The sequence below is a fragment of the Panthera tigris genome, chromosome A3, assembly GCF_018350195.1.
Source record: "Panthera tigris isolate Pti1 chromosome A3, P.tigris_Pti1_mat1.1, whole genome shotgun sequence".
NCBI classification, from domain to species: domain Eukaryota; kingdom Metazoa; phylum Chordata; class Mammalia; order Carnivora; family Felidae; genus Panthera; species Panthera tigris.
The window spans coordinates 104258016-104271936 of NC_056662.1; the positions used below are offsets into that span (position 1 = coordinate 104258016).

The following is a 13921-nucleotide window of genomic DNA, read 5'->3' on the forward strand; positions in this document are numbered from 1 at the left end:
CTTTTTTGGGAGTTTTTAAATTACAAATTCAATTTCCTTAATGGCTATGAAACTATTCAGGTTATCTTCTTCATCAAGACTGAGTTTTGGTAGTTAGTAATTTTTGAGGAACAGGCCCCTTATTTTTTCTAGGTTGTCAAATGTACATGTGAAGTTATTCATAATAATCCTTTATTATCCTTTCAATGGCTACAGGTTCCATGTTAATATCCAATTTCATTCCTAATACTGGTGATTTGTCTTGTGTCTTTTCTCTTTATAGAAGTCAAAAATGCAAAAGAACAGAGTTTAATAGGAAACCATAGATAGACCTGATTTTTTCCAGCATGTTCCATGATTTTCTCATAGACTATTTCATTCATGATCTGGAAACGCTTGATAGCTTTTTTCTCTGTGATACCCACATAAGTCTGTTCCAGAGGCACTGGGCGGAAGCTAGAAATTCAAATTAGATAAATGAGGTTTTTGGCACAAAACAGTGAGGAAACAGACAGTTGTTTTCAATGGAAAGGACATTCTTTCCTGGATTCACACCACATCAAAACCCAAAATCCGTCTAATACCCAATCCAAAAGAGCTCCTTGAAAAAGGGGAAGGGCATCAGGAAGGTCACCCTAATCTTCTCCCAGTCTTTCTTGTACCTGTTGTCAAAGTAAAAGAGGCCCTTGGCAGGATCTACACGCAGAAAGGTAGCCACATCTTCATAGTTGGGGAGGGTGGCACTAAGACCGATGAGTCGGACATCCTCTTGGGTCATCTCAATGTTTCGGATGGCCCTGGCCACCAAAGCTTCCAAAACAGGACCTCTGTCATCGTGGAGAAGATGGATCTCATCCTAAGGAATGAGGGGGTGGCCAATTACCTCTAGGGCTAGAAAAATGTAGTCCTCTTTCCGAATAGACCTATCCTGTAGTACATACCTACCAAGCCAAATAAAGAAGAAAGGGGATCCCAAGCAAGAGAAACCCAAAGGGTGAGACAATACTCACTACGAAATACCCCAGAAAATAACATGCTCTGACCACCAAGCTGCTTTGCTAGTTTAATGAAACCTAACGCTTTATGGCAAGAAAATCTGATACTTCAGGTAAATGAGTTCATTATAACTTCACTCAAAGATTAATTTCTTTACTAAAAATGAAGCTTCTCAGCAAACTTTATTTATATCAAATAAGGCTTTACCCCTGGGCAGTCATTCTTCCTACTCTGTGCTTGCAAAAGATATGTATCAAATGATGAGTTCACATAGCCTAAGGCAGTGCTTCTTGAATGTCAGCATGTAGCAGAGAATCTTACTAAAATGTAGATTATGTTTCAGTAGATGTGGGATGAGGTCAGGAAGTGCACTTCTAACAAGACTTTGAGTAGAACTAAAGCAAGGGCTGGCAAACTTCACAAAGGGCCAGTCAGGATTTTAAGCTTGTGGGCCATATAGTCTCTGTTACAAACAGAGCTGACCCTTGTACAGTGCAGGGGTTACGGATGCTCCACACAGTCGAGAATCCACTTACAACTTTTGACTCGCCCAGAACTTAACTACTGAGAGCCTACTGTTTACCAGAAGCCTTACCAATAACATAAACAGTTGATTAACACATATCTTGTACTTGTTTTCTATACTGTATTCTTACGATACTGTAAACTAAAGAAAACGTTATTGGAATCATAAAGAAAAAATACATTTATAGTCCAGTACTGTATTTACCGAAAAAAATCATCATAAAAGCGGACCTGCAGTTCAAGCCTGTGTTGTTCAAGAGCCAATTGTACTCAATTCTGTCACTAAAGCACAAAAGCAGCTGTAACAATATGTAAATAAATGGGTATGGCTATACTCTGATAAAACAAAATCCAGTAGACACAGACTGCCAAGCCCTGCTCTAGAATGCTGAAAATCAACATGTGAGGTCTCCTTTCTGCTTTCCCAGACAACATAAAGAAACTACAACCAGACTCAAGGTCATTCTTCTCTGGGTGCTCTCTGTACATTTGGAACACAATATCCTGATTCCTTCCTCGTTCCCCTCGAGAATGGATTATTTATTTATAAAGCCCCCCTGGGAGGAGGACACAATTAGTTTTGTCTGTTTACATTTACTCCAAAACATTTCGGACACAAAAAAACACATAAAGAACAACATGGCAGACACCATGCACCTCCTCAGAAATCTTTCACTTAGGGGCAGATTCTCATTTAACGGTAACAGCAATACTGACAACAGCTGTCATTATAAAGGCTAGTGACTAGAGGAAACCACTGAAGAAACAGCGTTAAAATTCAGCAAACCCTCCTCGACCAGGCCTGGTCTCTACGTGCTCAAGTACTCCCTGCTCACCAGAATGATGAGCCGCACGAGCTGTGTGTAGGTGCGCTCCCCACCCTTGCGGGTAATGATGTCCCACTTCTCAGGGGTGCAGACGATGATCTGAGTGGCGCTGATCTCCTCCTTGCACAGCTGGTGGTCGCCAGTCAGTTCTGCAACAGTGATGCCATAGGTCGCCAAGCGCTAGGTGGAGGAGAGGCACGTCAGGCAAGAATGCTTGAAGGGGGCCTTGCCACTACACTTTATCTGGGAAGTCTGAATGTAGGGTATTATTGGAAGGAGGTATCGACCCAACAGGGAAATATCATATGAACACAAACACGTATTTCTAAAATAAACCCAAGTTTACACTCAGGCAAATGAAGCAAAGAATTTCTGGGATGTCTGCACAAAGAGGGGGAAATGGAAACTTGTAGACAACAGGACCTGGAATAACACCGCTAGGTCTAATGTCAACCATATCCTATGAGCATTTCATAAATTCTTCAGTAATGTACATAACAGCAGAAAACTGACTCAGAGACAGTAACAGAAAGATGCTAAATCCTCGCAAAAGTCCAAGACAAGCCCAGGACACTCTTGCTTCAGAAATACTCGGACCCTGGGTCAAGCTCCACCTTGAAGTGGAAGAAAAACACCATACAAGACATTCCAGAGATGTCCCAGTACAAGCGGTGATGCACTAGACCTGTTCCCAATACCTTTCTACCCCTTACCTTTCCGAAACTGCCCACCATCTCCTGCACCAGAGATCTCATAGGAGCAATGTAGATGATCTTGAAGTCATCCACGTTGATAGTGCCATCCATGTTAATGTGTTTCCCTATCTCTCGGAGCATACACATCAGGGCCACGTTGGTCTTACCCGCACCCTAAGACAGAATCAAGGATGAGAAGGCCTGTTTACCTGTCCTCACTTCTACGGGCTTATCGGCAAAACAGACACCAGAGCACCTCCTAGGACATCTCTTCTATCAAAGAGAAAAGAACTGGGAGAGGATTTGGGTGAAGATGAACCATCTCGCCACCAAAAACATACACCACTTCCCACAGGAACAAAGCAGCCAGGGCAGTGCTTACAGTAGGGGCGCACAGCAGCAGATTCTCATCTGTTTCCAGAGCAGCACGGTAGAGTTTACTCTGGATCCGATTCAGTGTTTTGAAGCCCTCAAATCCAGCCTGGGCATACTTCGGCAGCTTCTCCACTGGAAGCAGTTGCTAGAAGGAAGAAATGCCATGCATGTCACACACTGGCAGCACCCTTGAGCAGGCTGTTTTTGCAGGATGGCCAGGATTGTATTTCCTGGCACCCTCCCTGAATAACTCTGCACTGAAGGCCAGATGAGAAATTCAATACTGTCCCCTGGACTCAAAATCAAAACGGGAAACTCTGAAGCAACTTCCATTTCTGGGATAAACTATCTATGACACAAGGTCACATTTTGGCCAATGGGTTGAAATCCAAACTGGAAGGAAGATGAACTGAGCAGAAAACTGAGAAAAATAATTCACTCACTTCTTCTGAACCAAAGGGCTTGGGCTTCAGAGCAGGCACATGCACCTCTTCATAGCCCTTGCGCTGGCGACGGAAGGACCCATCAGGAAGTTGACAACGTTTATTGGCCATGAAGTGGCTCCCCTGGGTAAAAACCAGGTCCTCCAAGTCCAGAACCTGACGCGGAGCCAGTGCCTGGGAAGATGGGGGTAAAAAAACAAAAACAAAAAAAACACACAGTGAACAAGGTGAACAACTAAGTTTTCCATCCGGCATAGCCTTAGAAATGACCCAATACTTACCTCTCCACCCTGGTCCAGATCCATGGTTTCCAAGTCTGTGTCCATTCGGGACTGTCGTACTCGCTCTCTCCGAGACCTTTCCTCCTGTGACGGGGAAAGATATAAAGTAACAATTATTCACCGTTGTAGGTTCTGGTCCCTTCCAACCCCTGCTTAGCGAAGCCTGACTCACAGGTGCTGACCAGTAAGTCTCCAAACAGAAAGAGGGCCCTTTATGTTCAGACATTTGCCACAGGGACCACCAGAATGATGACAGCAAACAGCTTTAAAGGGACAATGCACAGCGCAGGGATTTCAAAAGTAGACATTCAGCAATTCAGCATCAAGGGCTATCCCTACAGGTAGAAGCGTGGGTTCTGTGTTCGGCCAACACATGTGTTCTGTCCCAGCATTTTCAGTAGATACCATGATTTATTGTGTAACCAAAGAGTGAACCGTCCATGGTGCTGGTGAAGACCATGGGAAGTCAACAGTCTCTTGACCACACCAATGTCAATGTGTAGATTTTAATCTACACCAGTGACAAACCTCAAAGAATTCAGAGAAATTACTTCTTCAATTCCCTTTTCTAATAGGAATTCAGCTCTACGCTACAATCTTCTAAATGAGGTCTCCTTTCCAAATCAAACAGTCTAGCTCCGGAATCAGACAGATAAACCAACCCAGCCCTTACCCGGATCAGATCCTCCTTCTCGGTCTCATGGAGCTGGTAGAGGAACTTGGAGAGCTCTGGATCAGCTTCCATCTTTCCCATGATCCTTTCCTTTTCCGCTTCACTCTGTGCACTGGCCAGTAAGGTGCAGTATAAAACTGGCAACAGCAAAAGGAAGAAAGGGAAGGTGAGAAGAAGGGGGTAAGGTAAAATCAATCTTCAACCTTGGGGGAGGAAGCAAACTAAATGAAAGCAGCACTGAAGCTATGAAAATTAACAAAGCCTCCATCACACATGCACACACACCACGTATATGCTCCAGAAGAGACCACTATATACTCACTCATCATCCTGTGCTGTCGCAACACTTTAATAAAATCAAAAGTGTTGAAACCAAGGAGCAGAACAAGCTGGTTCTCACATTCCCGATCATCACTGGCCGTCTGCAGAGAGAAGGTAACACCATGATTAAGGACGCAGCCATCTGCTTCCATCCACCGTCCCATCTGCTAAGATACATACAATGAACACAAAACAACGTCTTGGCTGTACCTTCAAAATCTCCAACACTTCATCTGCCTTCTTCTGTGACACAATGGCATCATCATAGAAGCGACTGAGCTGCCGCTGTAGCCAAAACGCATCGATATCCCGAGGATGCAAATCCTTCTTCTTAGAACTCATCAGTTCCCCCGATGCTACAAGCTACAAAGGTAACCAGGCACTTAGCTCCCACCATGTCTGTCTGCACCAACAGCTTTCTTATCATCCTATAACAAAGTTCTACCTGCCACCCATAGCCTACGATCCTGAGGACTTTCCAGAAGGAAAAAAACTCTGCTACATTGAGCTCAGGAGCATACCAAACTAAGATTTCACCAACACATGCCTTTGGAAAGGAGAATGAGTGACTGAAGTCTTAAGGAAATCAAGACACTGCATGTTTATTACGGCTCCTATAAAAGGGTAGCTTGGTAAGTAATATATAACAGGACCTACATATGAGAAACAAATGCTACACCCAGAAATCCCCTGACCTTGCAGCAATAGGCAAAAACAAACCGTACTTACATTAGCTGAAAGGGTGCAGCGCACCACGGCCTCATCCCCTTCCATGTCATCATCAGATGCCTCTTCTCGAACTTCCCCATACACATCTTCATCACCTTCCTACAGAAACAGCCCAACCCCAACTCATGATTTGGAAGTGACTCTGGCATCACCACAGAACTTCTCCCTTCAATCACTTAATACTGGATCCATGGTTAGAGCAATGGTTGGGGGAAGGGGGAGGTAACCAATAGCTTACTGGAGCCAGGGTCAGTCTTACTCCACAGTACATTTAATTGAATGACCTCATTACTCTTAAGTCCACTTGGCATGGATTCATTCGATGCTTCTACTCTCTCTTCTGCTTCTCCTCTTAGTTTGCTAAACTCCCTTAAATTTATTTTTTGCGAGAGAGAGAGGCAGAGAGAGGAAAAAAGAGAATCCCAAGCAGGCTCCACACCAGTGAGAAGCCCAATGTGGGGCTCAAACTCACGAACCATGAGATCATGACCTGAGCCAAAGTCAGATGCTTAACTGAGCCACCAGGCGCCCCAAGAAATTCTGATTAGGTGGTAAATCTCAGTGGCTGCTGCAATTGTTACTTTAACAAACATGTACAAAATATGCTTGTGCTCTTGGGCAAAAGTGCATTCTTTTAAAACTGGCACAGGAGCACCAGGGTGGCTCAGGTGGTTGGGTGTCCAACTTCGGCTCAGGTCACGACCTCACAGCTCATGGATTCAGGCCCCATGTCAGGCTCTGTGCTGAGGCTCGAAGCCTGGAGCCTGCTTCAGATTCTGTGTCTCCCTCTTTCTCTGCCCCCCACCCCCATTCATCTCTCTCTCTCTCTCAAAAATAAATAAGCATTAAAAAAAATTTTTTTTAAATGGCAGGACACAATACTGAAAATTGGAAAATTATCACAATAAATTAAAACGCAGTAAAACAGGGGCGCCTGGGTGGCTCAGTTGGTTAAGCATCCCATTTCGGCTCAGGCCATGGTCTCGCGGTTTGTGGGTTCTAGCCCTACGTCAGGCTCTATGCTGACAGCTCAGAGCCTGGAGCCTGCTTCAGAATCTGTGTCTCCTCCTCTCTCTGCCCCTCCCATGCTCATGCTCTCTCACTGTCTCTCAATAATAAATAAATGTTTAAAAAAATAAATAAAATAAAATAAAATGCAGTAAAACATGGTGACGTATGCCCTCAATGGAGGTGCATGCTGTACTTTTTGTCTTTTTTGCTGATCCACACAATTTATTTTAAATTATTATATGTTTAGGGGCACCTGGATGGCTCAGTCAGTTGAGTGTCCGATTTCGGCTCAGGTCATGATCTCACAGTTTGTGAGTTCGAGCCCCACGTCAGGCTCTGTGCCGACAGCTCAGAGCCTGGAGCCTGCTTCGGATTCTGTGTCTCCCCCTCTCTCTCCCTGCCCCTCTCCCGTTCACATCGTTTCTCTCTCTCAAAAATAAATAAACAGGGGCGCCTGGGTGGCTCAGTCGGTTAAGCGTCCAACTTTGGTTCAGGTCATGATCTCGCAGTTTGTGAGTTTGAGCCCCACGTCAGGCTCTGTGCTGACAGCTCAGAGCCTGGAGCCTGCTTCAGATTCTGTGTCTCCCTCTCTCTCTGCCCCTCCCCTGCTCATGCTCTGTCTCTGTCTCAAAAATAAATAAAACGTTAAAAAATTTTATAAAACAAAAATAAAAAATTTTTAAAAACCAAATTATTATATGCTTACATTTGTAAGTTCAAATTTGCTTTATAAATCCCTAAAGACAACCGCAGCAAATTCTTAGCAACATAATATTTATGCCTGAGTTAGACACCCATAAAACAAACACCGTAAAATTTATCTGGCTTCAGTTAGGAAGCTTCTTTACACCAGAAGTGGTCCCCTCACCTTAACAATTTCAAAAAATAAAAACAGACTGCATCCATTTGCTTTATCACTCACCTCCTCATCAGACTCAAACTGAACATTCACACCATACGTCTCATCAATGTTGTCATCTGCAACGGTAAGAAGAAAAAGAATAGTGAATTAGTGTAATGAGGCACTTTGGAGCTAATTCCTCCCCAACTGCCTGCCTTGCCTGTCCTCAGCATAGATCTATAGTCTCAGGACCCACAGACTAAGACACTTAATGTAAGAGAGCCATCCACATTGCCACCTCTGAGGCCTTCTCCAACCTGCCAGTTCTGGATACAGCCCTGCATCGCCTGCTCAACCACCCGAACGTGCCACACTCCTGCCCCCACACAGGCTCTGCCCAAGTTTTCCCCCAGGTTCTATACAAAAGGGTCTTAAGAGTAAGAAATGGCTGCTGTATCTAGGGATTCTGATTCACCAATCACAACTCTTCAAACACCAAAGAGGTTACGAGACCTCACTGACACATGCAGAGGTTTTAATGACTGAGGCTAGAAGATCAAGTTTAGAAGTCAAAAGCAATCATTTAATAAGATAAGGACATAAAGAACTCAGTTACCCATATTCTGGATTTCCTTGTCTCCACCGTAGTCTGTGATCTTTTTGCCCAAGTTCACTAGCACGTGGTATCTGGTATCATCTGTCTGACCCAACAGCAGGTCAATCTCCTTTCTCCTTTCCTTGTCCCGAAGCTTTTCATTCTTTAGAACAGCTAGAACTTCATCAGCTGCCCCACAAAGGATATCACGTGGCTAGAGGCAAAAAAAAAAAAAAAAAAAAAAAAATTTTAGAACAAGATCTAGAACATCACCGACCAGCTTCATGTGACAACAGGATGTGAGCAGCCATGCCTCTTTAAACCTTGCCTACCAGATTCTGACTACTTTCATCACTACTAATAAAAAGTGCCACAACCGAAGGAAGACCCATCTGTTTTTAAAAAGATTAGGTAGGTGGTCTTAAGAGGTAGGACCCAGATTCCACAAGTCTGGCACATTTCTACAGGTGGCAGAGGCGCTCCTCAATGCTCCTCTAGCCCACCAAACTTTTGGTAATTCTTTACCCTCACCAGAGCCTCTGAGATGCATAAAGACCCTTAAACTAATCACACATATATAATGCTCAAGAGCACAAATTTCAGATATAGAATATCCGGGCTCCTATGGTGGCCCTGCAAAAATACTACCTCTATCACGTAGGAAAATTACTTAACTATTCTTTGCCTCGTATCTCTCGCCTGTAAAATGAAAAATAAATATTAACAGGGCCTAGTCACTGAGCTGATGTCATAGAGGACTGAAAAAGAGAAAACACGTAAAGTGCTATTCCACATAAAGCAAGTGCTCAGTAAATATTAGCCACTTCCACAAACTGCTATCGTCCGCAAAGAAAAATCCACAGTCAAGGTTCTTCTGATACTTCCCAGTTGCAATTCTCTCCCTCTCCAAACACATGGTTTCACCCTCTGGCTTCCTCACCTGGTCCCCAAGGGCAGCTTGGATGAAGCTGAGTAGCACCTCATAGGTCTCCCGGGTCTCTTTAGTCTTGGGCTTATAGATGATGCCCACCATCTCATCGATGCCCTCCGAGAGCAGAGTATAACCCTTCATCTTGTTAATGTCATGTCGGTCCTCATCACGCTTTCTTCGCCTAATGAACACGTGATATTGAAAAAGGTAGAATCTCCCCACAAAGGCAAAACTAAATCAAGCCTATCCTCTTCTCCTCAGCTTCATGGCACACAGTTAATGTTTAAAAACATGAATCTATACCTCAGCAAATGATTCCCACTTGGCCAGGTTTATGCGGAAAAAGTAACAAGAAGGGAATCCTCTGTTATTCTCTCACTAAACACACTAAATGTTGCAATGAGACAGCCTCCTCACTCACTTGAAAAAGGACAACCCTTTTTGGGTTGTTGGCATAACACTACAATCGAATTTCAACTGGCCACACCTCAGACACAGTTTCTTTTTCTGGCCAGAGAAACTGAGGATCCAAAGGAATCTACTACCATTAATTCTCAACAAATTATAACAAATCTGTAAAGGAAGCCATACTCTGCAAGGTAAAGAAACCATGATGTATTTATTCACTTCAAATGTAAATAATCAAGGGGTGCCTGGCTGGCTCAGTCGGTAGATCATGCAACTCATGATCATGGGGTTGTGGGTTACAGCCCCATGTTGGGTGTAAAGATTACTTAAAAATAAAATATTTTTTTTAATTTTTTTTTTTTAAAGAGAGCAAGAGAGCACGCATGAGCAAGGGAGGGACAGAGAGAGAGAATCTGCCATCAGCATGGAGCCCAATGTGGGGCTCAAACTCACGAAACCTTGAGGTCATGACCTGAGCCGAAATTGAGAGTCAGAGGCTTAACTGACTGAGCCACCCAAGCACCCCAAAAATTAAATCTTAAAACAAACAAACAAACATAACTAATCAAAACTGGGCCTCTGAATTACTGAGGTTTCATCATTGAAGAGGGAAAAGAGACAGAGATGATCAGAGATTTCAAAACACAAGGATGAGGGGCGCCTGGGCAGCTTAGTCGGTTGGGCGTCTGACTTTAGCTCAGGTCATGATCTTCCGGTTTGTGAGTTCGAGCCCTGTGTCTGGCTCTGTGCTGACAGCTCAGAGCCCGGAACCTTCTTTGGATTCTGTGTCTCCCTCTCTCTCTCTGCCCCTTACCTGCTCACACTTTGTCTCTCTCTCTCTCCCTCTCTCTCAAAAATAAAAAAATAGGGGCGCCTGGGTGGCTCAGTCGGTTAAGCGGCCGACTTCGGCTCAGGTTATGATCTTGCAGTCCGTGAGTTCGAGCTCCGCGTCGGGCTCTGTGCTGACCGCTCAGAGCCTAGAGCCTGTTTCAGATTCTGTGTCTCCCTCTCTCTGACCCTCCCCCATTCATGCTCTGTCTCTTTCTGTCTCAAATATAAATAAATATTTAAAAAAATTAAAAAAATAAAAATAAAATAAATAAATAAATAAATAAACAAACAAAAAAAAAAAACATAAAGATGAGGTAAAGTTCAATGATTTTTAAGTTTTGAAATATGTCCCCAGGGGTGCGCAGGTGACTCAGTGGGTTAATCACCCGACTTTGGCTCAGGCCATGATCTCGCAGTTTGTGAGTTTGAGCCCCACGTCAGGCTCTATGCTATCAGTGGACAGCCCACTTCAGATCCTGTCTCCCATTCTCTCTGCTCTTCCCCCGCCTGCGCACACACATGCACATGCTCACTCTATCTCTCTCTCTCTCTCTCTCTATATATATATCCCCTCAGAAGTTAAAAAAAGAAACAAAAAACAAAAACACACACAACAAAACCCAAAACGAAACAAAAAACCTGTCTTTCTTACTATGGATGCTTGAGCGTTAATCTATAACGACAAAAGTAGGAAGTGGTCAACAGCAAAAGAAAGAAGTAAGGGTGGGAAGTTCATAATGGAAGAAAAGGAGTTACTGAGATAGAGAACAGCAAGGGTCCTGAAAATATCGTGGAGAAAATTAAGATTCCTCTATGGACCAGAAACACATACGTTAGAAAAAGATCTAAAAGTTTTCTCACTTCAGGTATGCTGATTGAGGCCAAAGACCCTTTTAAGTCTCACGTTCCATTTTTTTTTTAAATTTTTTTTTTTAACGTTTATTTATTTTTGAGACAGAGAGAGAGCATGAACGGGGGAGGGTCAGAGAGAGGGAGACACAGAATCTGAAACAGGCTCCAGGCTCTGAGCTGTTAGCACAGAGCCCGACGCGGGGCTCGAACTCACGGACCGTGAGATCGTGACCTGAGCCGAAGTCGGCCGCTTAACCGACTGAGCCACCCAGGCGCCCCTCACGTTCCATTTTTACCTTCACTAAGTTGTTTGATTGCCCCCCCGTGTCTCATCTTGCACCAAACATTTCAGCAAAAAAGTTGGTCAAATGCTCAAGCAAAGATGGACTCTGGATCTGAAAAAAAAATCATTTTCTCCCTGGTACTCACTTGGCTCTTCTTTCCTCCTGCATCTGTGGCTTGGTCCGTTGAGCTTTATCTCCCATCCGGGTGCCCTCCAGCTTCCCAACCAGGGACAGCACCTCTCCTGTGGGTTCATCCCGCCGGGTCCGGTCAATGAGAGAGCGGTCAGCTTGGAGGACAAGATTCGAGTTCTGAAAACATCAAAACACTATCAAAGCTCTGCCACCAGTAAGGCCACTTGTTGTATCACAGGAATACAATTTTGATGATATCAAAATTAGTAAGAACTGGAGCAACTGAGTGCCGACACGCACAGTGGGAATAAGAGGTTTTCCTTAAGATGAAAGAGCGCCATGTGACTGCGCGTGAGGAAAGAGCGATCAAATGAGTGGAACGACCCTTGCGCCTAACACTGCCCGTTAATAATCCACCTCTGGGAAAAGCGTTGGGTTCGCTGGGTGGGGGAAATAAACGGGGGCGGGTATAGCGCTGAGGGGACAGGGAACAAACACTCCTAGCGGAATTCTTAGCCCATAACACCCGCCCTAGACCCTAGTGGGGCTATTCGTGTCATCCTGTACCCCCCACCTCAGCCCGGGTCTGATTTCCTCTCCGCTTTCGTGGTTCACCTGCAGGCCTTCTGACTTGCCTCCCGCTCCCCACTGGGCTCCCTAGCCCGGGCCCTCCCCCGAGCCCACACGCACCGCCTTGTACTCGTACTGCAGGCTACGGGCGGTCACATCCGCCATGGCCGCGGCTGCCGGGGGGTCTCAGTGCTCAGCTCCCCTCACCGCACTTCACGAAACGCCGTCGCTCTCCTCTCCCGCCCGGCCCCAGCGACGCAGGACTGACGCACAGGACAGGCACGGAGACGGGCTCCTTTCCGCTTCCGGGTCGCGCGCCGGAAGTATGGGTGGGGCGTGTCTCCGGAGAGAGTGTGTCGCTTACCCGCGCGGCCTTCTGGGCGTGGCCGGAGCAATCGGGGCGGCGAATCCCGGTACCCCTAGACTCCGGTTCCAGCCACCTCTTGGGACTTAAGACACTCCCCCCCCCACCCCCCCACCGTAGGCTTCCGGCCTCGGGCTGCGGCCTTCGGCCTCTTCACATCACCGCGAAACCTACACCTGCCTAACCCAAGAACTTTTCCACGCACTTCTTCCTGACTCTAGCCACTCTCTTGTAAGCCGTACTGGCAAGAAGGGCCTAATTAGCTCCTTTTCCGGTTGAGGAAACTGAAGCACCCAGCGAACGGTTTAAGAGTGTGTGTCTGTGGCGTCTGGGTGGCTCAGTCAGTTAAGAGTCTGACTTCGGCTGAGGTCATGATCTCACAGCTCGTGTGAGTTCAAGCCCCGCGTCGGGCTCTGTGCTGACAGCTCAGAGCCTGGAGCCTGCTTCACATTCTGCGTCTCCCTCTCTCTCTGCTCCTCCCCTACTCACGCTCTGTCTCTCAATAATAAACGTTAAAAAAAAAAAATTGTGTGTGTGCGCGTGCGTGTGAATTACTGGTATCTTCCCTTTGGATTTCAATTATGTTTTTAGCGATTGGAAGAATTGTCCCCCACCCATCCCACCTAAAACCCTTGCATGCCTACAAGACCCTCCTGGATCTGCTGGGGCCTTCTATTTGCTCCTAAATGCTTGTCTCATTCTTTTGCAGAGCCCAAGGGACATTGTGAAGGTAGCTGCCCTTTTGGTAGGAACAGCTCCTTGAAGTCAGTGACTTAATTCCTTCCTCAAGGGCAAAGCCCCAGGGCCAGGAGGCACTCCTGCCTTCCTACCCACAATGAACTAATTTTCGCCTGTGGAATGGCAACTAATAACTGAATGGTTATCTCACTTAGAGTCTGTTTGCTTTTGAAAGAGAAATGAAAGGGAAGATGAGTATTAAGCAAAAGGCATTCATCCTCTATAACAGTGTCCTGGGCCAAATTTGCCCTGCAGGGGTTTTTTGTTTGGCTCTGTTGGCTCCTTACTTAAAAACTGGGATAGTTCACGATAAATCTGGGTTTTTAACATCTATGGAGAAATCAGAATACTGGCCACATGAGACCCACATTCCTACATGGCCTGCATGCCCAGTGCTAGTCAGCAACTTGCTGTCCTTAGAGGATACGCATGCCCCCCCCCCCCCCGTAGCTTGCAGCCCTGCCCACATTTTTGTTTGTCTAACTTCCAGGGGACAGTCAAGTCCTTGCTGCAGCTCTGC

At 45.5% G+C, this 13921-nt stretch overlaps 1 protein-coding gene across 1 annotated transcript in view; it reads right to left on the reverse strand.

Annotated features, from left to right (window-relative positions):
- Window positions 1-12580, reverse strand: part of SNRNP200 (small nuclear ribonucleoprotein U5 subunit 200) — a 29155-nt gene extending 16575 nt beyond the window's left edge. Inside the window, exons 1-16 of the mRNA XM_007082379.3 lie at window positions 12420-12580; window positions 11743-11906; window positions 9232-9403; window positions 8313-8505; window positions 7778-7833; window positions 5845-5943; window positions 5326-5478; window positions 5117-5216; window positions 4795-4931; window positions 4122-4205; window positions 3841-4014; window positions 3405-3542; window positions 3041-3196; window positions 2337-2507; window positions 642-835; window positions 312-435 (exon numbers count right to left, since the gene is read on the reverse strand). Of these exons, the coding sequence (XP_007082441.2) occupies window positions 312-435; window positions 642-835; window positions 2337-2507; window positions 3041-3196; window positions 3405-3542; window positions 3841-4014; window positions 4122-4205; window positions 4795-4931; window positions 5117-5216; window positions 5326-5478; window positions 5845-5943; window positions 7778-7833; window positions 8313-8505; window positions 9232-9403; window positions 11743-11906; window positions 12420-12464 (2160 nt within the window). The 5' untranslated portion in view covers window positions 12465-12580. The remainder of the gene's footprint in view (window positions 1-311; window positions 436-641; window positions 836-2336; window positions 2508-3040; window positions 3197-3404; window positions 3543-3840; window positions 4015-4121; window positions 4206-4794; window positions 4932-5116; window positions 5217-5325; window positions 5479-5844; window positions 5944-7777; window positions 7834-8312; window positions 8506-9231; window positions 9404-11742; window positions 11907-12419) is intronic.
- Between the last annotated feature and the right edge of the window lie 1341 nt (window positions 12581-13921).